The 27,368-nt window shown below is 39.7% G+C and overlaps 1 protein-coding gene across 1 annotated transcript; it reads right to left on the minus strand.

The window, feature by feature from the left end:
- Positions 1–1,737: 1,737 nt before the first annotated feature.
- On the minus strand, positions 1,738–15,665 carry opn3 (opsin 3). Its single transcript, XM_041790198.1, has 4 exons — positions 15,339–15,665; positions 7,009–7,328; positions 2,682–2,933; positions 1,738–2,070 (listed from the first exon to the last, which is right to left on the minus strand). The coding sequence occupies exons 1-4, from the start codon at positions 15,661–15,663 to the stop codon at positions 1,798–1,800; spliced, it is 1,170 nt and encodes a 389-aa protein (XP_041646132.1). The 5' UTR covers positions 15,664–15,665; the 3' UTR covers positions 1,738–1,797.
- Between the last annotated feature and the right edge of the window lie 11,703 nt (positions 15,666–27,368).

A 27,368-nucleotide genomic window follows, 5' to 3' on the forward strand; every position in this document is an offset into this window, starting at 1 on the left:
AGTTTTATGAATCCTTGTCCATCTGTGAGAAACTACACCACCCAACGTTTATCATGATACAGATTTGTAAAACAGATTTTTGCTTGTCGGGTCTATATGATAAAACCCCAAATTCTAAAAAGTTGGAGCTGCTGTAGATTGTAAATTAAAAAAGAATGCAATGATTTGCAGATTTCATAAACCCATATTTTATCCACATAGAACATATCAGATGTTCAAACTGAGACACTCTACCATTTCATGAAAATGGTCCAAAAATAAAGAAATACATTAAAAAGTTTATTTTGAATTTTGATGGCAGCAACACATCTCAAAAAAGCAGGGACGATGCAACAAAAGGCTTTAAAAGTCATACTAACAGAAAACAGCTAGAAGATTAACATGACTGAATATTTTTATAGAGGCAGAGTCTCTCAGGAGTAAAGTCAGGTAGAGGCTCACAAATCTGCTAAAAATTGACTTTAAAATTGTGAAAGATTTTCAGAAAAATGTTGTTCAATGTAAGATTGAATATCCCACTATCTACAGTCTGTAATATCATCGACTGATTAAGAGAATCTGGGGAAATCGCTGTGAGCAAGGGACAAGGCAAGGGGTCAATATTAGATGATCGTGATCTTCAGGCCCTCAGGCAGCACTGCATTAAAAACAGGCATGGTTTTTACTGGAAATGCCTGCATGGGCACAGGAAAGCTTCCAGAAATCATCGACTGTCTACACAGTTCACCATACTATGCATAAATGCAAGTTAAAGCTGTATCACGCAAAGAAGAAACCATATGTGAACACAGTCTAGAAATGCTGCTGTGTTTATTTTGTGGGGGGCCCAGGGCTAATTTAAAATGGACTGAGGAAAAATGGAAAACTGTTCTGTGGTCAAATGAATCAAAACAGGAAATTATTTTAGGAAACCATGGACTCCTCTTTAGATGGACCCTCCAGCTTGTTATCAGTGTACAGCTCAAAAATCTGCATCTCTGATGGTATGGGGTTACATTATTGCCTCTCATTTGGCACTTTAAATGCTAAAAAAGTTCATAGAGGTTTCAGAGCAACACATGCTCCCATCCAGACAACTCTCAGGGAAGGCCTTTTCTATTTCAGCAAGACAATGCTAAACCACATACCGCATCCATCACAACAGCAAGGCTTTGCATAAAAAATCCTCATAAAATAAAAAATCCGGCATAGAAGACCCAGGACTTTTGAGCAGCTCGAGTCCTACATCAGACAAGAATGGGACAACATTCCACTCCAAAAACTAAAAACTGGTCTCCTCACTTCCTACATGTTTACAGATTGTTGTTAAAAGAAGAGGGGATGCTATACATTGCTAAACATGGCCCTGCCCCTACTTCTTTGAGATGTATTGCTGCCATTAAATTCAAAATGAGCTAATATTTTTCATGAAATGGTAAAATGTCTCAGTTTCAACATGTGATATGTTGTTTATGTTCAATTGTGATAAAATTTTGGTTTAGGAAATCATTGTATCCTGTATTTGTTTACATTTTACACAGCTTCCCAACTTTTTTGGAATAGGGGTTGTAGATAAAACTGTAAAAACTCCTAAATGCTTTTTTTCCTATGATATTTAGACCAAGTGTATAAAAATTTACACAGTTTCACAGCAGCAAAAGTTTGCTTTGCTTCCATCTGAACACACTTTAACCAGTCTGTATAAACGCAGAAATGTCCAGGAAGGTCACACAGGGTCGTTTTGGCCTGGATTGCATGTAAGGTCCTAAGGCAAACAGAGTGGTGCGGGGTTGGGGAAAAGGGTCCAGTCTTTGTGGATTACAATGGCCTCACTTGGATGACATTAACCTCACTGGACTCAGCAGCCTTGGAGGTCATATCCAGCTGATGGAAGTCATTGCTGGTAATAATGAAGACAATGGAGGAGGAGCTGAAGGTCACCCTCTTCTTGGGCCGGTCCCTGCTGCCGTACGGCCTCGACACTACGATGGGTCTGATGGGGCGCTCGACAGGAGCCAGGGGGCGCTCTTTGAGGCTGCGCTGCAGCCAGGAGAGCCGTGAGCAAAGCAGCTGCAGCAGACAGCGACGGAACTGTGAAAACAAAAGGAAGAAGATAGGAGCGATGAAATATCACCTTGTATTTAATCATTTTACAGTCTCACACAAACACAAGGTACCAGCTTCAGAGAGCGCCAAGAAGCTGAGACTACTGACAATCTCACTCCTACACATTGGCACACCGCACATATTAAGGTGCAGAGAATTAAAACAGAAAAGCATTAAAATGAAAATTTAATGTAAAGCAGGAACAGATCCTGTCACATAATTTTGGAGCATTGTGCTTGTGGGTAATCTGACTTTTTCTGTGTAAGAGAGCTTCCCAAAATGTCCATAAAAGTACAACTATCTCTGACAAATACAGAAGCACTCGTCCTGCTCAACAGGCAGCGGCACAAAAGCATGGCTCCTGATTGAGAAGCCATTGATTTGCCCTATTTGTCCACAGACAGTTCAGCTTTGGTCACTGGAGGGGAAAATATCGACTGACCACCCAGGATGAGACCGATCACGACTCCCCAGAGAAACACACTGTGTTCCAGACAGCAGCAAACTTCAGCTCAGCAGTGCTCAAACTAATGTCCACTCTCAGACTTCACTGAAAGTTCCTTTTAAGTCATTCACAGATCTATAGGAGTACAAACCTTTCTGCTCATGAACACATATATGAGCGGGTTGTAGGCCGTGCTGGACTTGGCAAAGAAAGAAGGGATGATAGCCATTGTGGGTGACACCATGCTCCTTCTGCCGAAAGCCTCCATCATGGAAACGACAGCATAGGGCGTCCAGCACACCAGGAAGCAGGAGATCATCAGGAAAAACATAACAGCCACCTTCTTCTCATAGCGCAGGATTTTGATGATCTGGACTGTCTGGAGGTCCTGGATGGAGCGCAGCTGCAGGAAACAGGAGAGAGAAGGCTTTACATCATGGATGGTCACGAAGGAAACCTAAAAATATATATATTTTTACTCTCATTAATTTACACTCCATCATGACAGAGTGAAACAGAATATTAGATTTTTTTGGCAATTTGTTAAAAACAAAAAATGAAATATTACATTTACAAACTGTAAGAATTCAGACCCTTTGCAAAAACACTTTGCTTAGGTTCCTCCAATTTCTCTGGATCTTTGCTGAGATGTTTCTACACCTTGGTTGGAGTCTACCTGTGGTAAATTAAACTGATTGGACATGATTTGAAAAGGCACACACCTCTCTATAGAAGGTCTCACCACTGACAATGCATATCAGAGCAAAAGCCAAGCCATGAGGTCAAAGACAATGCCTGCAGAGCTCACAGACAGGATCTAACAGGCACAGGTCTGAGGAAGGCTACAAAATGATTTCTGTTGTACTGAAAGTGCAGTGGCCTCCATAGTTCTCAAATGTAATAAGTGTGGCACAGCTACGACTCTTTCAAGAGCTGGTTACCCAGCCAAACTGAGCAATCGGGATAGAAGGGCCTTAGAAAGGGAGGTGACCATGAACCTGATGGCCACTCTGACTGAGCTCCAGAGATCCCATGTGGACATAGGACAGAGTTCCAGAAGGACAACATCACTGCTTTCACCGATCTGGGCTTATGGCAGAGTGGCTAGACAGGAGCCTTTCCTCAGTGCAAATCACATAAAACCCCGCTTGGAGTTTGCAAAACACTGCACATGAAAGCTGAGCAGTGACATATTCCTCCTATTTCTTGATGATGGATGGGGGGTGCTCAGTGCCTTGGACATCATTTTGTATTTATCCCCTGACTTATACTTTTTAATAACTTTGCTCTGAGCTGCTTGGAGTGTTCTTTTGTCTCCATGATGTAATGGTAGCCAGGAAAACTGATTAACCAGTGACTGGTCCTTCCGGACACAGGTGTCTTTACACTCCAGTCACTTGAGACACATTCACTGAACTCAGATGATCCCCATTTCACAAATTGTGACACTACTAGCACCAGTTGGCTGGACCTCTCTTAAATTAGGTCAGTCCCTCTAAAGGGGGTGAATATTTATGCATTCACTTATTTTAGATTACATATTTTTATATAATTGACATTACTTTGTAGAAATATGTTTCCACTTTTATATTAAATAGATTTTTGGTTTTAAAAAAGGCCAATTTATATGGTCCATATAATTACTGATAAATAACTGATTTTTCATAGGCACTGTAAGTGAAGTAACATTTCACAATGAATGCACTTGGGGCATTCTGGCCAAATTCTTTTGCTTTGGAAATGACATTGATGGAAAGTTGTTTTATCCAAAGTTATAATTGGGACAAATAGAAGGAAGAAAAAACACCTTCAAACTGAATCAATTTTTGGATGTGGATGTGGCTATGATTCTTGCATCTCTCAGGATATTGCGGTCCACACTTCCTACAAGGTTGTGACTACCTTATGAGGAAATAAAGCAGCTTTTCAAACAGTAATGCAGACAGAAATCTGGGTAATTTTTCAGAGCTGAGTGTTTTTTTTTTTCATTCACACATTTGCTTACATACTATCCTGTTCAAATATTTCAGCAGCCATCTGTTCCATGATACAGCCACAAACAGATTAGAGAGGGTTTTTTTTGGCTCCAGAGAAACTTTGAGCCATGTTTCTGCAGGGATCATCACCACCAGTCTGCTAACATTTAATATACAGTACTTAACAAATTTATTAGACCACCTGTCATATTTGTCTCAGAGACCATCCAGCATCATGAAGTGCTTTAATGTGGACTCTTTCATTTTCAGTGAGCTCTCCATGTTTTACCATTTTTAACAGGAATGAGGAATTTCAAACTGAATTCACCCAAATTTGAGCCGGCTCACTGGGCTTCTCTGAGAAGTCAGAAATTAATCAAGTATAACATTCAACCATTTCTGTTCAGAAATGCAAGTAAATAACTATAATTTGACATATTAATCAAGAAATATTATTACTATTACTGTTTTTTTCAGTTTTTTTGTAAATCAGTAAATTTGAAAATTCATGGATAACAATAATAATTATATTTTAGCATTAAAAATATCATTTTGGTTAAAGAGCTTCTACATATTGGTATATTAACCATTGCAGAAACATAAAAAATGATTTTGGTAATTACCAATGCTGTTAATTTAGGGCAGCTATGGCATAAACCTTACTTTGCTTAGGGTTAGGGTGGTCTAATAAATTTGTTAAGCACTGTATATGACCATGCTGTTTCTGCAGCTGATGACGTCAGTGTCACTCTAAGGCTTCACATCTGAGGCTCAAGCAGAGCAGGCACAAAGAACAAAGAGCTTTCCAATTATTCCAACTGTACAGGACGAGCCCTAAAGGCGCTGGAGTATATTATGATAATGGAGGCAAAATGAAAAAGGAGTGAAGGGCAGCACTCGGCCAGAGAGGGTCAGGGATTTTTCATTAAATTGAAACACCCTGAGGAGCGCAGAGTCTGCAAGGGCTCCAGCCCAAAGCTACAATATCCTAAATATATTCTACGCACATTTAAGACTTTATTTCACAACTGTAATTAGAGAGGCTTAAATTTTCTAAAGAAAAAGTACGTGAGCACACTGACAAAGATGAGTAAAAGTGCTGAAAGCAGTTCAAACATCAGGGTGTAGGTGATAAACCGATGTAGAAGACAGTTCAAGTGGAAATAAACTGATGCCACTTCACATTTATTTGACCTAAAAGATGGTGGCAGTCGGAGTGTGAGAAGTGAAACTAAGCGCTGAGACCTGAAAGGGTGTGAAAAGTCACTTTAAGCTGTTTAAATTACCTTAGGAGACTCCATGGAGCTAGTATCCATCCACAATATTTCAAAGTCATTGGCTTTGAAATGTGGACTTTTGCAACACTACACAATAACACTAGAAAGGACCACAAATCTGAATCAATTTGACAATATACTGCGGATGTCCCCTTTTTTAACTAGCTGAGGTCAACATCTGCCTTTGCTTCTTCTGTTTGCCAAAGGGAGGAGGCTACAGATATGCCGGAGGTCAGTTAGTATTTTTAGGTTGATAATACTTGTTTTAAAGCCAGGATACAAAACCTAATAGGATTGTGCATTAAAACGCATTTTAAAAGCCCAACGAGCATCCTTCTCCACCTAAAACAAGCCTGTGATGTGATATTAAACCTATGTCTGTACATAAGATCACAGAAAAATGTTTTGTCTTAACTGCCAGTTTAGAAACCTTCCATTTTCCAATTTCAAAATAAAAGGCTTTAAACAACATAACAACTGGGGACTTTCCTTATAATCAACATAACAATTGGGGAGGTTTTAAGAGACTACAACTATAGCCTGTATATTCCATGCCTCTTCCAAAAGAGCAAGCCAGCGCTCACAACTGGGGGCTGTCATTGTGAAGATCTTGTTGTTGGAAAGTAAAGTAATTATCACTGTGTTGATTGAACTTTACTGGAGATACGATTAGCAGCGAGTATACAGAGTCACAGTATTTACAGCTATGTCTTTGACCACAGTAACAGCCACAGCCCACTTTGTTTAATCATCTTGGACTTACACCTTTAAGCTGTTGTTGTTTGAGCAAATGGATTCTGCACTGTACTAAAGACAAACAAGAGTGTAAAATCCTTCTCCTTCTGCACCGCCACCAGGATGAAGGTCCATAAAAACAAGGACAGTTTTATGCATTTAAATCAAGAGAAAAATCTATTTGGGGTTAGGCAAGGCAAGTTTATTTGTATAGCACATTTCTGCAACAAGGCAATTCAAAGTGCTTAGGGGGTGAGAGTCCTGTGGGACAAGGTTCCCGGGCTCGGGCAGAGAATCTAACCCCAGATAAAGTTTATTTAGTTGTAGTTGCAGCACAATATCTAGTTTCCCCATAGTTGTCTTTGTTTACCTCTCAGATTTGCATCATCTGCAACCCTCCATTCATAAGTCCATGTAACTCATTCTGTTTATCTGACAAACTCATTCATAATTTATTAAATATGCAGAACAAAAAAAAAGCATGCCTTACCATTTGCACAGTGTAGAGGATGTTCCCATAGCAGTAGATCATGATTCCTACAGGCACAAAGAAGCAGGCCAGGAGGAAGAGGAGGATGAAGGAGGCATCATTTGGGTCTTTAGATGCCCAGTCCAGTGAGCAGCCCAGTCGGTGGATCTCCAGCGTGTAGCGGTTCCACCCCAGCAAAGGAGCCCCTGTCCAGGCCAGGGAGTACAGCCAGATATGGGCAATGGCCCGCCACGCCCAGGGGAAGTCCACCACCTGTGCATGGACCACCCGAATGTAGCGCTCATAGGCCAAGGCTGCCAGAGTCATGATGGAAACGATGCCTGGCAGCAGGAGGAGGGAGAAAGATACGCTGAGTAATGCAGAGTGATCAGTGCAGGATCTGGGTCAGTGGCTACTCAGCGGCTATTTGGACCTAACGGGTTTCATCATGCATTCTGAACATCGCATTTAAGCATTTTTTTCATGAATCCTTTAAACCTAAAAGAGACTTTTACTCCCACGCACACACTTCTGAGACCTTCATCTGCATTTTTCTTCTTGTTTTCTGCTTGCAAGTTAACTGGTCTTGAACTAATGGTTTGTACTGCTCTTATTTTCCTTTTGTGCATTAAAGATTACATCTGCAAGCAGGAGTCACGCTCCACTGCCTAAAATCAATTCTGCATCTCATATCCCCTCTATTCATCCAATGACAATCACCCAATACCCTTAATTCATTAATGTCTTGATTAGAGGGAGCAACAAAAGGGCCTCTGAACAGACTCTGTGCAGTGACTCGTTTCAGCTCCTCTGCTCGGGTTTCAGGAGGACGGACGGGCATTGACAGATCTGCCAGAGCTCATTGCTGCAGTCCCTGTGGCCAGCCCGTGTCGGGCACACTGACACCAACCTCCTCTGAGTAATACATATTACAGGATGACGACACGTCCCTGTGCAGAGGACTAGAGGACACAGATAGAGCTATGGCATTATTTTTAACACTAATACAAGCTGTGACCGCTGGGAGACGTATATGGGTTGAGTAATATGGCATTTCTTCAATATTGATCCAAATACACCATATATTATCCACTTTAATGTTACTAGTTTAAAAGTGTCCTGACAATGATGGATGCTAACACACCAGATTGTACATTATTTCACCTCCTGTAGCATTCAAACTTCTCACATCTCTTTAGGTGCTTAATTGTATTTTCATACAGAAACAATCACTCAAACCTGGTGGCAGCGGAAGCATCATTCATTAGGGGGTCCTTCTTTTTCAGATGGGCCATCCTAGTTTGTTAGGCAGGAGGCTACACTTCTGCCTCACTCACTGTAACCAAAGGTGTGCCTCAGGGGCCAGTTTTGGGGCCACCCCTGTTTCTTCTTTATATAAAAACATTGTTTAGAATGTTATAAAAGCAAATTTTCATTTTTATACCGATGACACTAGCATGTACTGTTCAGTAACCACAACAGACCAAGCTCTTACCCAGCAAGAAATGTCTTTTGACTAGTGCTGCACAATTTACTCAATTGTAACTGCAATTACAACGTCATGCAGGGTAACGACATAATTTAAAGGACAGCAATTATTTTTCAATAAGAAGTACTTGTATGGTCAACCAAAAATCCTGCAGGAATGTCTTTAAGTTAGCAATAATGCCACTACTGTACTTTGTAGATGTACCTTTATTCTCAAAAATAAAAACTTTCATATTTTTGAAACTATAAAGTTATTTTGAAAGCAGAACTGTAAAACCTTCAGGTTTTGTATTTTTTATACTACTTAATATTTATAATTTTTGAATTGAGAAATAAACACTTCAAAACTTTTATTTTCTCTGCATTCACACCATAACCAAGCAAGTAGTCCCATGATAATGTTTATATAAAGTATCATAAATGTAATTTCAAATTGCTGCAGAGTGTAGATTTTGACCTCTGATCATAGGCATGTGATGAATCAGTAGCTTCAGACACAAGGGACACCTTTTATCTACATTTATAATTCAGATTACACTTTTACTCAATGACTCCATGATATTTATCTTTGAAGATGTAGATACAGTCATGTGCATAACTTTTAGGCACGTAAGGTGCTAAGGATTCACCCCTGAACCCAGTGTGCCACAACCTAGGGCTGGAAAAGGAGGGGCAACCAGAGTCAAGACTGACACACGTCAACAACAGTAGGGCTGGGCACTTAATTGCAAATTAGATTAAATCACAATATGGCCTGCTGCAATTTACAAATTGCAGAAGGTGCAATATTACTTTAACTTAAAATTTGTCAAAATAGCAGTTTAATACATTCATTTTTGCACTAGCAGAGATTTTATGTACATTATGCAATAATTCAAGTGTTCTTTTTTATAAATGGTCCTTTTCATGTTTTATGTATGTTTGGTTTTAGTCAAAATGAGTGACATAAAAATGATAATCCCCTTCAATAAAGCAATGGGTATCAAATTTGCAATATGAGCAGAAATGACTAGTTCTTTCTGGCTTATACTGATCAAGCCTAGCATTAGTTCATACCCCCAGCTTATAGCCAGCTTCACGTCCTCCACCCCAGCCGCCTCCTTTATAGCTTTAAGCTTGTTGCACCCTCATGTTTAGATTCATGTGGATAATTTGCTTCAAAAATAGTTTCTTTGTTTTTAGTGCACATTGTCATTTATGTATCTATTTATATGGGCGTTCCTCCTCATGCACTCCCTGAAAAGTCAAAGCATGCTGCTTGACTAACCCAGGGAGCAAGGGAGCATCTTTAGAGCAGAGCCTTTTCTGCCAGGTTAAAATGTCTATTTTGCAATAAAATGGCTAAATGAATGATGATTGTTCCTGGCTGATTGTAGGTTATGATATTGAATGATTTATTGCTTGAACTTGTTGAAAGATGCAGAAGTTGAAGAACCTAATAATAATCGCACATTAAATCACAATCACAATATTGGGGGAAAAAAATCACAACTAGATCATTTTTGCAAATTGTTCAGCCCTGCTCAACAGCGTCTCTTTTTTCCAGCCTCTTCATCCTGGTAATACATCCCGAGACTGCCGGCAGTTTTTGGGCACTTGGGACATCCACAGCCTGACCAGGGGCTCGTGGCAACCCTACTATCAGGCCAGACAGAAACCTTGACCATGCTTACTCATGGCCCCACCCTAAAGGTGTGGACATTGTTATTTTTCCAACAGATTATTTTCCCATGCCCCTGGTAATACTCAGACATCCAGAGCACGACAGGGGCTGTGCCAATCCCTCTACCCGCCTCAGGCAGCTTACTCACCACATGTACGCCTTCTTCCAGCCTCAGATTTTGGCCCAAATATGCCTAAAAGTTCTGCACAGTATATTGGCAGTATGTGTTTCTAACCAGTTTATTAAAACCTCACTTAGTGGAGGTCTGTCATTCTCTGTGGAGTGGTGTGGCAGTATTCTAGAGACCTCTATAGATCAACTGTTAAACTGACTACTGTTAAACTTCTAAAAAGATTGAATAAAACATCACAAGGTTATAAAGAGGTTTTCATGGTTCTCCTCGGCAGGTTTTGATCATTGGGGGGGCTGCCAGCTGAGCTGCCACTAATAATGTCTCAAAGTTTCTACTGTGATATAAACTATTTGCACAGGTCCAAATAAAAGGAACCTGGTAATTAAGTATATTTGGCTAATTTCATGCCATTTCCCTTAATATAAGCCATATTCATTTGACAGGTTAAGAGAGATATCTTATTCAAGAAATAATTATAAAAATAAGACTTTCCTGCTTCTAGTATTTTAAAACGACTGGCAAGGGGTAGTAAATATTTACTTGTCATGTTTCTTACATTAGAATTTTTAAAATTAGGTGTTAAAAAATATTCTTTCTTTTCAGCATCTTGACGCAAATTTGGGTGACTGTGCATAAATGCAGTGACAGAAAATAACAGATTATTGTGTACTGACATTACTTAGGCTGGAACAATACAACTGTTTTAGTTTGGCTTACAATGCAAAGTCATCTTTGTTGACATTGTTTTTTAGAGCACTCTCTAAGAAATAAAACATCGAATTCATAATTTCTGATCGACACTGATGATAAAAAAGCCATGAGCAGTATTATAGACAAGAGAGGAAGAAACCCAGTATGATGCAGCATGTAATTGAATTGTGAGACCAGTGAAGATGCCCAGCCTGAGTTAATGCATCAAGTTTTTATCTCTATTACCAAGTCAACATTTCTTTTCTTATTGGCAGGATATTATTACTCACAATTAACCTTAGTTTAGACTTTTAGATTTAAAAAGGTATTTAAGGTAGGTATATCTGTAAAAAAGAAGGCTTATACAGAGAGCATACAGTATAAGCCAAAGATTTTCTCTGTGACAAATCAAACATTACAGGTGGTTTAACCCAGTAAAAAAAATACTTTAACAATACTTGATGGTCCTTAAGGGGCCTTGGGGGGCTTTCACCTACTGTAACTCAGTTTTTCAAGCTATCTAAAGAAGGAAAAATATCTTAAAAAACAATGAAGATAAAAGTAGTGAATGCAAGTAACAGGGACATCATTTTCACTGTCAGTCATTTCTATTAGCCTTCATGGTTCACAAGGTTATAATGAAAGCTCATTTATCCTCAGTGATGCTCTCCTCTCTAAAACAAATGCATCCTTTAAATGACACATTTTAAATCCCCAACAGAACACCATAAAACATTGTTACTCTAATGCTTTTTGGCAGGGCTTAAGGGGCTGAGTACCCAGCTGCTGCTGCTGCTAACATGAGCTCAAACATTTTCCATCTAAACTGTCAGAAATAAGATAACCAAAATCCTTCATCCATATCCAAAATACGGTTCAAAACAACTGAGATGTGAAAGCGATGGTGACAGGATTTACAGCAGGAGAAATATACAGGCTTAAATTTATTTAATGTACAGCACGCAAGTTAGAAGACTGCACACTGGCTTGGTTTTGTCTTAAAGGGTAACTAACCCCCAGAGCTTCAGCTGAGTTGTATCTCCACTACAATAAAAGTCTTTTGAACATAATGGACAGAGCCAGGAAGGATAAGACTCAACCACCTGATCCTTCATAAAGTTGCAATGAGCCACAACACCATAAAGTCTTTGCTGCTTTTGTGGATTTGGCGATCAACTTTAACACCAAAACAATTCAAGGTAGAGAGATCAGAAACAACAGTATATACTCCTGTAAAAAACACATCTTTGTCTGTTATCAATAGACCAATACTGGGGTCAACCAATATTTTTTTTTTTCAAAAGGGGTCTGGCTGCAGACTGCAGGTCTCAGATGGCCCCTCGCAGACCATAGCTGTGAGACACCACATCTGTCAGAATGGATAAACATGCTAAAACTTTCAAAATAAAATTGGACTCAACGTTTGTTTAGCCTAAGGTAAGGCTAAAGGTAAGGGTCATTATACCAAAAGTTAAAAACCTGACCTGCAACACTTCATTACAAAACATTTAATAAAGTAAACAGTCTGCCTACAGGAAAAGCTCGTCTTCCATAAAAACATCCTAACTTTGCTTAAGTAACTCTGTTAGCTGTGTAAGCTATGTAGATAATGTAGCTACCTTGATAATGTAGCCTAAGCTAACAACACTCGTAGATATTCAAAGCTATAAAGCCAACATTTGCTACATGAGCTATGTAGCTACAATATGTATGAAACTTAAATAGCTTTGTTACTTTTAACCACATTTGCTAAAGTTTATGTTGCTACAGCTTACCTCGTCACATGGTAATGTTGACTATGTAGCTAGTGTAGCGATGTTAGCTTTGGCTGAAGCTAATGAAACTAAAGCAAGCCACTGTTCTATTTTCAAGGGGTCTCCATAATTTAGACCTCTGACCTTTTTCTCTGTTTTAATGAAAATGAGACTGTGATGTTTGCAGTGTGGTTGATCATGAATGTAGCTGGCAGACTTTATGAATTAAGTTTAGTTCCTTTTTTTTTCAAAATATTTATTTTCAGGCTTTTTTTTTTGCATTTATTCAGAGAGAGGGACAGCAGATAGAGTGGGACATAAGGATGAAAGTTTAGGGCAGAGGTGTGGAAAAGGAGCAGCAGGCTGGACTTTAACCACCCGCATGTATAGGGCGTGACCTAACCACCAGGCCATCTGTGCCCCTGAAGTTGTATTTCCAAAGAATCTCTGCATTACAGGCCAGCACTGCTCAGCTCCGCCCATCTCCGCTGCCTCCTTCTCAATACTACTGCTTGTTTTGAATTGAGGTCTCTGTACAGTAAACAGACCTCATATGGCGTATTTACCAAACAGAACACCATTTTGTTTTCATTCATGAATTTCTCATCTATGCATTTAAAAGTGCACTTCCACACTCGCGCTGGAAGCGACCTCAGAGCAGAGGTGCACTATTCAGTGCACTTCTGCATTTTTTCTCCCTCATTATGCAAAATCTATGAATAAAAACAAGACATGTTTTTCTGTTGTTAATATGAGTTATTGGTGGAGATGGGCAGCGCTGTACTCGTCATATTATGTTATTGTTTTGGTTGAGGGCCCTGGTGGTGGCATTTTACATACTATGTGTTTAAAGTGTTCTAAGGACAGAATATAATTTATTTGTTCATCATTAAACTTTAAAGTTCATTATAAGGACTGAAGTTTTAGATCTGACCTACATTAATTCTGTTATCGATATCAGTACTGGCCAAAATAAACGTGCAAATATTGGATGTTTGCAGAAATCCAAAATCATGCATCCTAAAAAATGTAACTACTTTATAATTCCACTGATTTTCAGCTGAAAAAAGGTGATCAGGGGTTTAGTTACTGTTTAAATTCTGCTGCGTAATGTGCTGTTCATTCATACTGGATCATGCCATTCTCTCTGCGTGACCTTGGGGCTTTCACATGTTAACAATAAACGTCACAGTACAACCAGGGATGTTTTAAGCTGCTGTAGTATTGTGACTGATGAGGGAGGGGCAGCAGAGCCCTCAGGATGTCCTGAAACATTAATTGAAGTCTCAATCATCTGCCAGGCTCATCAGAGAGAGGGCTAAGAAACCACAACCTTTCTGCTCAATGTCACTGACAAAAGACGACATTTCCATGAGTTTGGACTGAACAATAAATCAGCTTTAAAACACAAACCAGGCATGATTTTGAACTCTAACATGTTTAAAAGGAAACCAGATCAGCACAGTGAGTGATGCAGACTGGTGAGAGGCAGGCAAACGTGTTCTTTAGATCATGTGCACAGACGATTACAGGACAATGTAATGTGTTTAGTTTGCTGATAAAGCAGCAAACACCTGGAGGGTTTGAATCTAATGAGCTCATTATCACAGCCCGGTCCTCCTGAGCTTTAATTCCTTCAGGATGGGACCTGAAGACTGACCCTGACTGTTCATTCACACATCACTGCAGCTCTACATCATCACACCAACATTAAAAGACAATTATGCTACAGTAAAATGTGACTGAAGGACTCCGCATAAAGCCACTACCTGCAGAATGAACTCACTTTGAATAAAAGACACTTAAATGGGGAAGAAAATGATCTGTAATAGGAAAGGATTCAAGGTCGTCTGATTTCACAGCGGGGCAGAGGTGTGCACAAAGTGATGTTCAGCTGTTAGCTGCATTCATTTAAAAAAGGCATTGCTCTTTTTTATGCAGTTTTCCAGACTTCAGATGAGCTTTCTGCATAGTTGTATGCATGCATGAGGCTGTTTTTATTCTGAATGACTCTTTGTCTGACGCTGATTTTATAATTTACCCTAACTCATTGTCAAAAAAAGCCATTACTAAACAATTCATTAGGTTTTAGAGAAATACTTGACACAGAAATATGGGCAAATGTGACGTTCAAGCCAAGTATAATTAATAAAAGGTATCATTAGGAGCAATTTACTGTAGTATAATGAATTTAAAAGTTGTATCATATGTTCATTTGATAAAAAAAGATTATAAATGTGCAGCACATATGAAAATACAGAGTAAACAGGAGTCTTGTGGATAAATTAGGACATATATAATAAATATGACACATCTGCTTGATAAATTAGAATTTATAAAACAATTATATGTCACTTTAGACATAATTTCCTTAATAATAACACCATTTATCGTTTTTATTGTAATAATGACACATTTTATTATCAAGAATGGAAAAGTAATGGTTATAAGTGGGTCAAATGCTTTTTAATAGCCAATTACATTGATAAAAGTGTCATTTGCTGTCGTTGTATGACTTCTTTCAGCATTATTTTGACTTTAATGCTCATGCAGTAAACAAACTTTGAATGTTAGTCTGACATATATGCTAGTGTGCCGGATAAACGGAGTTTTTAGTCCTCACCGAACAGGCTGTTGCTGAACCCGTCCCAAACGCACGTCGCCTGGCTCCACGTCCATCCTCCCTGGACGCACGCGGCAAAGGTGAAGTTCACTCCGATGAGAGAAACGAGCAGGTCACTGACACTGATGTTGACCAGCAGCAGGTTGGTGGGAGTGCGGAGCCTCTTGTATTTACAGTAGAGGAGAACGACCACCACGTTGTTGCAGAAGCCGAACACTCCGATGGTGCCGATGGTCAGAGCCAGAAGTTTGTAGGTTCCAGCCGCAAACAGCTGATGCTCAGAATCCGCACTTCTCCCGACTCTGCTCTCGTTTGCGGGATTCATTGCGTGGATGAAAACTTGGGCTCCTGCATCGTGGAGTTAAGAGAGCGCGCGTCCTGGATACGAGACAGTCTCACCACGCTCTCCTCCACGCGCTCCCCGCGCTGCTCATTCAAACCAGCGCGAGACTGCTGTTTGTTCAAACTGGGTCACTGAACCACTGTCAGTTCCACGAGCTCTACACGTCATATTTCCGACTTTACCTTCACAATAAAAGTTCCTGACGCAAATCCTTCATCTTTAGTCCAAAATAAAACCTTTTTTTTATGACAATAACACGTGCAAATCATTTCATAGAACTCTGTTTTCGTAAGAATGACAAACTTATGTCCATTCATATCATTCAACATGATTAAATGCTGTGATGAAGTTAATTATTCATACCCAAAGTACAATAATTAATGTACTTTTAATGTGCTTTAAATAATTAAAGATGAGGTTTGTCATGTAGGCCTCTAAAAAAGAGCAGGGACACAAAAGGCCACTGTTTAAGGAATGCTATATGAGAGTTATGTTCTCTCTAAAACACGTGTGTAATGTGAGCAGCATTTCTTTGTTAAATGTCTTTCTTTCTTTGATCTGTCCTCATTTCTCACTCTCCCACTAAGGAGGCTTTTCTTGGCTTAGACAATTCCCCCCCCAAACTTGATGCTCTGAATACATTTACACAGAACCTATCTTAAAGAGATTTGTGATGTAGGATTATATTGTCATCAGGGCTCCCAGCATTAATGCATAAATTGCAATACAATTAAGGTCCATTAATGTGTATACATTGTTTTAATTACATAATTTATTGTTCCTTTCAGCAAACTTTGGTTAAGCCACAGCAGCAATGCAATGCAGCAACAGTAATGTATGATAAAAAAAACCCTAAGTTCCCTAATTTCCTTTTATATTCCATTATACATTCATTTTTTTTGCATGGTTATATTGATGTCATAATCTTCAATCCACCCAAAGTTCCTTATTTTTCTTCAAAATAAAAGCAGTCTGTGTCCAAACACAATGTCAACCATCCTTAGCTTAAAGTGGGGGTATTAAGCCTTTTTTCTAGTCTTTCCACCATCTCTCTGATACCCACGTAGTAGCTTTACATGGTTTACAACTCAAAAGTCTCCTCATGTTTCTCACACTGGTGTCCTGAAAAACCTTTATTTTAACCTCCGTCTGAAACGCTTTGGTTTTGCCCCCCCCAGATTTGCTTTCCTCCGATTGGCTGGCGGCAGGACTCAATGTTTTGTGCCCGCCCCCTCCAATGTGGCTATATCGCTATGCTAGTACTTGTAAACTTTGTAACTGAGTAAAATATGGTGAATTTTGATATACGTCTGTACGTGTTAGACCTGGAGTCTGACCCTGATAGTTTGGAGAGAGAGGGGGAAGAAAACCAGCAGCAGCAAAAGGATAGAGAAGGACGTATCTGTTTGGTAAGTGTTTAATTACTGTGTTACTAAATGGCTAAATGCTAAAAGGCCTTGTGGGGGCAGTCTGTTCCACTTTGCCAGCAGCACAGACGAACCATGAACCAGTCAGGAGATCCTATTGCGATGACCTCATCAGTTCACTCCATCGAAATCTCGTCTCGGGAAAATCTCGGAGAGATTCCCAACGAACCGTTTTCATCAGTTTACACTCTAATTCCAAGATTACTGCCACATATGTTTATCTTGCGGTTTGAAAATTTGCATATAAAACATAATTGAATGAATAATTGAATTTGCATCAACATCATGACTTTATATTTAAGTTTTAAAAAGTATAATACCCCAATCACTATGTTTATCATGATGGGAAAGAGAAATGACAATGCCAGTGCTATACATGCATTTCATTTGGCTTATATCACTGAAGATACTGTATATTAACTTAAATGATTATACGAAACACTTCATTAATGAATGATGTGTAAACTACAAGAACAGAATAGATGATTAAATGTGAAACCTTCTACTTTTCATTGAAACATTAATTTTCAACATATATAATTTAAGGATGGAAAAATCTAATGAGCTTATTACCACAGCCCGGTCCTCCTAAATCTGGTTTGATTTACACTCTTAAGTCCAACTTTTACCACTTGCTTGAAGGTTTCAGAGAGCAGGACCTGTTGTTATCTATCAGTTAAAAAGTTTGCAATCAACAATAAGAACTTATCAGGCAGCTTAAAAAAAGTAGAAAGGCGGTCAGTTAGAATGTGCAGTTGCATCTTGTTAAAAGCTGAAGAAAAGTCAGCAAATACAGTCTAGTGTGTGACTTTGGCTTCTCTAAATGCTTAAAAATCTTGTCCAGAATGAAGAGTTTTGCATCCTCCACTCCTTTACCAGCTTGATTAGCAAACAGTAAAGGGTGAATTTTTTTAAACACAAAGGAAACAAGCTCGTCTTTTAAATTCTCTCAAAGGTTTTCATCACCAATGACGTTAAAACAACAGGTCTAAGTTCTTTTGGATTTTTGGATGTAGGAACAGGGATTATAGTTGAAGTTTTCCATATTACAGGAAGCTGGCAATGATCAGCACACATCTGAAGGAGTGTGGAGAAAACTCCACTGAGCTGGTCAGCACAGTAACAAAGAGTGAGACCACAGACAGAAGCGGGACTAGCTGTCTTCCTAATATAACTTGACACGCCATTTGAAAAGATTTGAAAAAAAACTCGGAGTATGATTGGGTGAACGTTCTGTCTGTCACATCTCTATGGGCCATTCAGAGTAACAAAGCACGTGACGTAGCTGCTACCAAGCTGCACGTACGCAGCTACTGAGAAATAACGCGAAACATGGCGACATGTCAGTACTCGACTTCTGTCGTTTTTGAAAAGGAAACAACTCTCTGCTGTTCTTTGTTCTTCTTGTAACGAAGAAATGTCGTCAAGTTCTGATAAAACTGGCGCTTTAGCAGCATCCACACTAATCTCTTCCTCCATAACTGCACCAGCTCTTGCTGCTGCTTGTTAACGTCACGACTCTGCTGCGCCTGAAAGTACTGCCCCTCATCACTGATTGGTCCTGTCACTTTCTAACGGGCCCAAACGGTTCAGATGGGAGCTTTGCAAGATGGATTCACCAGTGAAAAACAAGGAAACGGGCGTATCCATCTGCTTTGCAAGGTTATTCCTAATATTGGTTTTCTTTAACAATGCCTTCACCTGATCCTGACATATTACAAAATCACATTGAGGTACAAGAGATTCTTCTGACTGGAGAACACCACGTTAAAAGCCCTGTGGAGCTTATGGCCATCTCACCGAGGGCCTTTGTTAATTCTCTTAACAGATTTAACACTCTTTACACGTGACATTGTTTTTCCTGCCCATGCCCATCCAGCAACTGGCTCTCTGGATGCCACTGCTAATTAAATACTAATCCATAAATTTCCCATGGTGATCTGTGTGCTGCACATTTTGTATAAGGTAACTTTGGAAAGCTTTATAAGTCTACTAGAGACCCATGAGTCATTTTATGAAGCGTTAAATGGCATCTTACAGTTCGCAACAGAAACACTCATGCAAACCCTAGCAAACATTGGTTTTATTTTTAGCTCCTTTCTGCACAATGTGGGTAAGCCATCAGCGTCTCCTTGAAGCCACAGTGATGTAAAATAAGTCCACTGCTGCACCTTAATGTCTCATATCAGTTTAAAAATTCTCAGACAGCACAGAGAAAGGTTACACCATGTGTATCCAACATTTACCTCTTTTTTTCCTTTTCAAAATTCTAGCAAGTTCCTTTTCTGCAATTAATTACATGTCAAGGTCTTTGATTTACCCAAAGTTCCTTAATTTCTTTCAAAATAAAAGCGGGCTTGTGTCCAATCAGGAAGTCAGTAAACCTTAATTTCAATCAGTACAAAAAACCCAAATGAAACAAAAACAGATTTCAATGCTAAAAACAACAAACATGGTTATCTTGTCAAATTCTGAGATTAATTTCTATGACAGATTTCAATTGTTTGCAATAAAAAGGGCATTATTGTGGAAGAATTTCAGAAAAATGTTCCTGAAAATAAAATTGCCAAAACCTTGAATATCCCACCATCTACAGTTTATAGTATAATCAAAAGATTCAGAGAATCTGGAGAAATCTCTGAATGCAAGAGACAAGACCAAAGGTCAGTTTTTGATGCTTGTGTTCCTCAGGCAAATCTGCATCAAAAACAGGCATGATCCTACACTGGAAATCACTGCATGGTCTCAGGAACAACTCCAGAAATCACAGTCTGTCACAGTTTTCTGTGTGAAAGTATAAGCTGCACCATACAGAGAAGAAACCATGTGTGAAAATGATTCAAAAATGCCTTCTTCTCTGGGCCAAAGCTCATTTAAAAATGGACTGAAGCAAAATGGAAAACTGTTCTGTGGTCAGATGAATCATGATTTTGAATTGTTTTTGGAAACCATGGACACCGTGCCCTGTGAACAAAAGAGGAGAGGGACCATCCAGATTGTTACCAGGGCACAGTTTAAAAGTTTATAGAGGTCTTAGAGCAACATAGGTTCCCATCCAGACAGTGTCTCTTTTAGGCAATGTCTTGCATATTTCAGTAAGACAATGCTAAACCACATACCCTATGTATCACAACATCATGGCTTCACAGTAGAGGAGTCCAGGGGCTGGACTGGCCTCCCTGAAAGCCCAGACCTTTAACCACTGGAAAACATTTGGAGAATCGTAAAACAAAAAAAGAAGATCCAGGGCTGCTGAGCAGCTAGAATCCTACATCAGACAAGAATGGGATGACAGCAACTGGTCTCCTCACTTCTCAGATGTTTGCAGACTGTTGTTCAAGAAAATGGGATGCTACACAATCGTTAACATAGCCCTGTCCCTACTTTTTTGGCATGTGTTGCTTCAAAATGAGCTAATGTTTTTCATGAGATAGTAAAATGTCTCAGTTTCAACATCTGGTACGTTGTTCATGTTCTATTGTGAATAAAATGTGGCTTTATGAGATTTGACAATTATTGCATATTTTGATTTACATTTTATACAGTGCCCCAGCTTTTTTGGAATTGAGTTTATAATAAAGACATTGTATTGTAAAGGAGTTTTTAGGATGGGAGGTGGAAGGATGTGAGTGAATAACTGGGGAAGAGGAACCAAATCAGCCCAAATGTCGGGCGTATGTACACTAGTGCCTCTGCAGGAAGGCCTCGCAGCTCTCCAGTCACATCCCAGCTGGGCAGACGAACAGCAGCACAGTAGCGTATGACGACAGCAGCAGCTGATTGTGTTGTGTGTCTGCACCCTCAGTGACATTTAGAGGTGCTCAGCGACAGAAATGTCACTTTGTTGAAATGTCTGATTTCTGCAGCGACATTGTTTGCGTTTGACCTCATTTCTTATTGCCTTCAGGTTGATCCAAAATAGCAGGTCTCTCTATCTCTCTCTCTTCAGCAGCATTAGATGAGAGTGTGTGCTGGAGATGAGCATGACACACACTCTTGAGGAACGTTTCATTCTGCTGGCGCTCATCCACTGACGCAATTGTGATGTTCATCCAGGTATTTCTCTCAAAGCTTAACAGTCCTGCTGATATGAACGCAAGGGCTGATGCACTTGTGTGTTCAATTATGTTTTATTTATATCCGCAGGGCATTTCTTAAGGTTTATTTTCCAGGAATATGTCGTCACACATATCTCAGCATTTTTAAGACTGATATTGACGTCTAAATGTAAACACATCTGGAAAAGAACTGGCAGTGATAACACTGCATTTGCATCATCATTTATCTGTTCTGGGAGAAACAGCACTTTAAAAATAACTAACTGAATATAATCAACAAAGAGGTCAACAGCACAAGATTTTAACAAGATGATAAATTCAGGTAAAAATGTCAAAAAAATGTGACAAGTTTTCCTGACAGGCATTTGTTTAAATCTAAATGACCACAGCAACCTCAGGGGGAAAGAAGGAGCCAGAGCAGAGGGGCCAAAGAGCTGCAGTTCCTCTTGTGGCCACTTGAGGCGGACTCTAAAAGTGAGTTCATTTCCATTAAGCCCCATGTTAAAAAAATAATAATAATAGTTTCAAAATCCTGCATTTTTAGAGCCGAGTTATTTTGTTTTTTAAGTTTTAACCTCTTTAACTTATCTCTCTGTTTGTGAGACTGTAACATGGATTCAAAAAGCCTGAAAAAAATAAATAAATGATAAAGTTATGCATAGTGTTTAGCCAGAGGTATCTTCGTTTTGCAAAGCCTTTCAGTAACTTAACTTCCTGTCTCACTGTTATCTCCTTATTCACTGTTAGACAAGAGGTTTTGAACAGATTTTTCAGGGTATATGGATCAAATGTCAAACCTTTTGTTTCTTAGGATGCTGTGCCCTCATTGGGCCTCATACAGCTACTGTTCTTAAGGGTAAAAACTGCTAAAACAATTCTAAAAGATTTCTTATCTATGATTTGTTCTTAGCTAAGAATAAAATCTAAGAAAACTCTAGAGCACTCTTACGAATATTTGAACACTGATATGAGAGGATAAAATGTTTAGTTTTGCACTTGTCAGCACTCAAATGTGTTAGATTATGAATAACACAATAAATTTATATTTCTATTTTCCTGCATTATTTTTCAATATAACACATGTACATAACCAAATAATATTAAAAGTGCATGACTTAAATATGGTCAAGTATAAATTTGAACAGAGAGTGCTTGATCTCAGTTGCAAAATGTTATGTAGTGTGTCTACTGGTGCTAAAAATATCATTAAATCTTCCTCTCTTGGTGCCATTTGGAGCAGCACGACATCCACTTCAGAACTATCCGGTATCCTGAAGTATTGTGATTGTTTTTAAGTTCATTTTATTTTGGACCCTGCTGAAATCTCCTTCCTCTTTTCTCACTCCCAAGTGCCTTCTGTGTTTGCACACTGCCCTGTAGTCTAATGCCCTTATACGGCACATACTTCCAGCTTACACCCACCTTGCATTCATAAGCTTAAGAACACAGGTGAAAACTATTCAGTAGTTTAAGAGTGTGTCATGGCCTTTCTGTGTGGCGTTTGCATGTTCTCTTCGGATACTCAGCCTCCTCCTATAGACCAAAAACATACTTGTTAATTTGGCCCTGAGCGTGCCTGGTTGTTTGTCTCTGTGTGTCAGCCCTGAGATTGACGGTGACCAGTCCAGGATGTACCTTGCCTCTTTTCCCAATGTCAGCTGTGATATGCTGTGACATCGGCCCCTACAACCCTAAAGAGATAAGCAGTGTAGAAAATGAATGGATAGGAATTAAGAGTGTGAATCAGGCTGTGTTACTGTAACTGTATGGTGTCATTATGTGAAATTACAAATGCATAATTGTTCTTCTGCAGTTATGTGGTTCTTTTACTCTGTCTTTTTGTTTTATTTATGGTAGGAACTATAACATTTTGGATGAAATGCATTTAAGCAGTTGAAAATCTTGAATAATTTGTGTTGTGATTTGTCACAGGAAGGTGGTAGTGGGATCTTATGCCTGGCCAGTTGAGAACCTCTGCTCTAGAGCCCTTCTGAGTCAGTCTGAATTTCCACTGTGTGTGCCATGGTCAGTCTCTAAGTATACCAGGAATGACTCTCCACTCTGCTCTTCTAGAGATACCTGCCAAGTCTGTTTCCAGCAGATTCTGCTGCCAGACTGCTGATCAGTCCTCTCATCACTAGATTAACATTATGTTGAATCAGGAAGCAAATAAACAGCTAAACGAGCATGGATGTGTTCTTTCTCTCTGTCTTCTGTGCTGGACTTGGCGAAACCGCAGCATGGATGGATCGCTGCAGACATGGACTACATGAAAACTGTGGGTAAGGCTCTAAACCAGCAGTCTACAAACCAGTGACTGACGGCAGGGCTGCTAGATCTATTATATGTCGATCTTTGGTTCTGTGAAGCCATGAGTCTTTTATTGGTTGTAGCAGTTCATTAGCCTCTGCTGACACGAGTATGTTTATGCTTTTTATCTCTGGTCAGAGTTTCTGAAACTAGGTCAAGCTTCCAATCAAAGTAGCCAAACCATCCCTCTCTCTCCTCCCTCTCGCTTATTCAAATGAGAAACAATGAACATAATAGGTTCTGCTGAGTGGAGTCTTATTAAAGGTAATCTCTGAGCATATGGACCATCACATACAGGCAGCCTCTGCTGTGCTGTCCCTGAGAAGTAATTACTGCTGCTTTACACACAATGTACAGGCAATGGATTCAGTGTTAAGTGGCCTTTCTCGAACACAAACACCATCACATGGCTGTGTTTAAGGTCTGTCTCCACGTGCATGCAATTCTCTTTACTGCAGCTCTATGAATACCAAAGATGTTTTATAAAATACAAAGAGAACTGTTTTTCTTTGGTTGGTTTCTGCTCTAAAAGTACTAAATGTAAGAAAAGATGATGGTTTTGAATCTATCTAAGACCACACTGTCCACTCGATTAATGTTGATTCAAAATGTTTGACATTGCGATGTCAGTGAAATATTGAATCAAGGTAAATGCGTCTTGAAACTGTATCATGATAACATTTTATAGGGCTGCAGATGCTCTGGCCTACAAATTTTGTAGGATGTAATAAACATGTTTGATAGGTCATGATGAAAAGTCACAGTAAGACATCTCTTCGTGGGTGCACATCCCTTGGATATTCATATCAGCTGGCATTTTCTACTCATCCTCAAAAGATTGATTTCAGATAATGAAAGGCGGCTCAGCTGTGCTCCAACCTTGTTCAACTTTGTTGTGGGCAAACTCGGTGTCTACTTCACTTTTATGGGATGTGAAATTTTTAAAAATCAGAGGGCAGGTTTTTTTTTCATTCAAATAACTATATGAAATTCAGTGTTAGGTTTTTATTAAGTTGAGTTGCATGACTGGTTTTGCAATGGCACTGAAGTTCAGCCAGATCTTGGTCCATAACTGTGCAATGTGAAGGAGGACATGACAGCCAATCAAGGTACGATCAGCTGCTCTCAACCAGTCAGATGATTTATTTATTTATTTATTTTTTAAAGATATTTATGATTTTATGCACTTTCACAGTACTGGACTTGAGCTTGTATGAAACTTTTCTAGTCATCTGGCAACTCAAAGCGCTACCCATTCACACCTACCCATTCACTGGGGATCTGGGGATCAAACCAACAACCTTCATATTGTGAGACAACCGACTCTACCTACTGAGCCACAGTCACCCATTAAAACTAAACTGCAGGGCATTTTTCCCTTGTAAACTACCAGATGGAATCTGGTCATTGAATGTGCTCAGCACAAGTCCATTTCAGCCTCTGGTCTGCATGGTAGACACTGAAGCATGAAGAAGGTCCTTTCATCTAATTTCCTGCAAGAATCTTAAACAATTGTTGCTTAGTTAATGACCAGCAAGTGGTTTCCATGGTTGCTTCTTTTTCTTTCTTCTCTTGGTTGCAACATGCATGCTACTCATCTCAAGTGTGCTTAGGCATGAAGGTTACTAATGAATGTCACTCATGTGAAAACAGACCAGCGAGGGAAAATCGCACCAGGACATAGTACGAAACAATTGTGCCTAATGTGAAAGCAGTCTGTCATCTATGACTCGCACTTTTGCACATACAACATCTGCACCGTAGTCTGGAGCGCCAGAGCAAAGGCCACTGACCTCGTCCACTGGAAGCGTGTCTAGAATGATCTGCTGCAGCACAAAGCCTTTATCATTGAGCAAAGATCTCGGGAAAAATGCAAGTTCATGCAGGAATAATATGTCAACACCGGATGATTTGACCTTTTAGGGGTTAATTTATCATCCTTTCCAGCATGAGTCCACGATATTATTGCTTATGCCATGGGTGAGTACATTAGGAAGTTGAAAGATTAATGTTGAATTAAGGATCTGTGGTTTTATGTAAAAATTTGTGGTTAAATTTCCTCAAAAGTTAACTTTCCTCATCAATGGCGCTGTTGTAGCTCTGTGACCAACTGACCTCTCATTGACCCTTTGCTCTCGCAGCAGGATGAGATATGATTTGTCATGGGGAATCTGTGCATTGTGCTGTATTCCGAAAGAACCGGATACTCTACGCTTTTGACTTCCTGTTTGGAGCTTTTGCGATCGATAGGGATTGACAGAAGCATTAAAAAATAGACCTGCAGCATATCTCTTGCTACCGTACTGCTAACTGATTTCTTTTTGGTTTTATTCGTTATTAAACTAGTACAGCTTCAGTCAAATTTCTCTGTCTTGTTGACATACCACATGACACTCAATGTCCAGGAACAGAACATAAAGTTACTAAAAAGCTATTTGACTCAGAATACCGCAAAATTTCCACCACGTTTAAGGTGTTCAAATTTCTGATTCCTCACATGGTTAAATTTCTGTCCGTTTATGAAAGGTTTGTAGCGTTGTCTTCGATTTAGCCCACTTCGCTCTTCAGGACTGACACATTTAGTCCACAGTTGTTTCTCTAGCAGCTGGCACCTGTTTCATGAAACAAAGTTAAATGCATATGCCCGGAGCCAGCTTCTCTCTGTCATATAATCCCCTCTCTCACAGACAGATTAGCAGAGAGGAGAAAATGAACCTGGAAGTCTGGGACAGCTGTGATGCAGACATAAAATGTGTTTTAGCTTTGCGGTCACATCTTTTTTGATTGTTTTCTAAATATTGGTGTAATTTCAGACTGTTTGGTTTAAGCTGCATAAATCCATGGAGCTCAGAAGTCACAGTAAGCGAGCTCTTCTCTCTGAGGATGATGGCTGTCATTGTGATGATCACACGCAGCGTTCAGCGACTGAGACGTTCATCATCAGCCCTTCTCGCTGTCACTGAAGAGGGTCTCTGAGAACGCGCCGAAGGAGCTCAACTGTCCGTCTGATAAAGCAGGGATGTGTGAATCTTCCTGTCCTGCGGTGATTTTGTCTTTGACATGTAAAAGATACACTCAAGGTTATCGCAGGGTAAAAAAACAGAGAGGATAGAATGATGATGAACGCTGGCTCATGTAAACGTCATGGTGAGGCTGCAGAAGTAACGCCAGGAACCCAAACTTTTTTAATCCCTAATGCTTCACGTGACCCTGGTGCAGCTCCAAGGTCGGCCAGAATTAAACAGTAATCACAGATCTGTGGCCCAGTTCTGCCCCCGCAAAAAGCAACTTCATTACAGCAAGCAGCAATGTCAGCTGAATGCAAGATATAATCTGTTAAAGGGATTCAGAGCAGCACACCCCAGATTAACATGCTAACCTTTGTGCTGTGTACTTATCCACTCATGATTTATTCATTAGTGTGGAGCGTCTTTTACACCAGGAGTAACTGGATCACATACATGTTTGTGAGCTTTGCTGCAGAGCTAAAGTGTCACATAAACTCCAACAGATCCAGACACACATTTGGAGGTTATCACTGAGTCTGAGGTGTATCCTCCCCTGAGCTACAGGAGCTCTGAAGGTATTATTACATGCTTCAGCCCCCCTCTTCCTTGCTGAGGCTTCCTCTACCGGTGAATGCTTCCAGGAGGGTTTCTGTTATCAGGCTGGTGTCTGGTTTAGAGTTGCACACCATGTTCGAGCCAGGCCACTGCCAGAGGGGTGCAGAAGTTTCTTTAAAAATGCAACATTTTCAAGCAACACTCTCAAATATCAAAAAATATTTTGATTTGAACTCATAAGGATGAAAATACCCATGTGTAATATGAATAATAACTTCAGCAGTGGACCTCTATAGGCCAAAGAAATGGTTGATTTTAATTGTGCTTCC

Source organism: Cheilinus undulatus, linkage group 6 (assembly GCF_018320785.1).
Source record: "Cheilinus undulatus linkage group 6, ASM1832078v1, whole genome shotgun sequence".
Taxonomy (NCBI): domain Eukaryota; kingdom Metazoa; phylum Chordata; class Actinopteri; order Labriformes; family Labridae; genus Cheilinus; species Cheilinus undulatus.

Coding starts and splice junctions, on each gene's coding strand:
- opn3 (XM_041790198.1), bottom strand. CDS start 15,663: ATGAATCCCGCAAACGAGAGCAGAGTCGGGAGAAGTGCGGATTCTGAG. Junction 2,934..7,008: donor TCCTCTACACTGTGCAAATG/GTAAGGCATGCT, acceptor TGTTTCCTGCAG/CTGCGCTCCATCCAGGACCT. Junction 2,071..2,681: donor ATGTGTTCATGAGCAGAAAG/GTTTGTACTCCT, acceptor TTGTTTTCACAG/TTCCGTCGCTGTCTGCTGCA.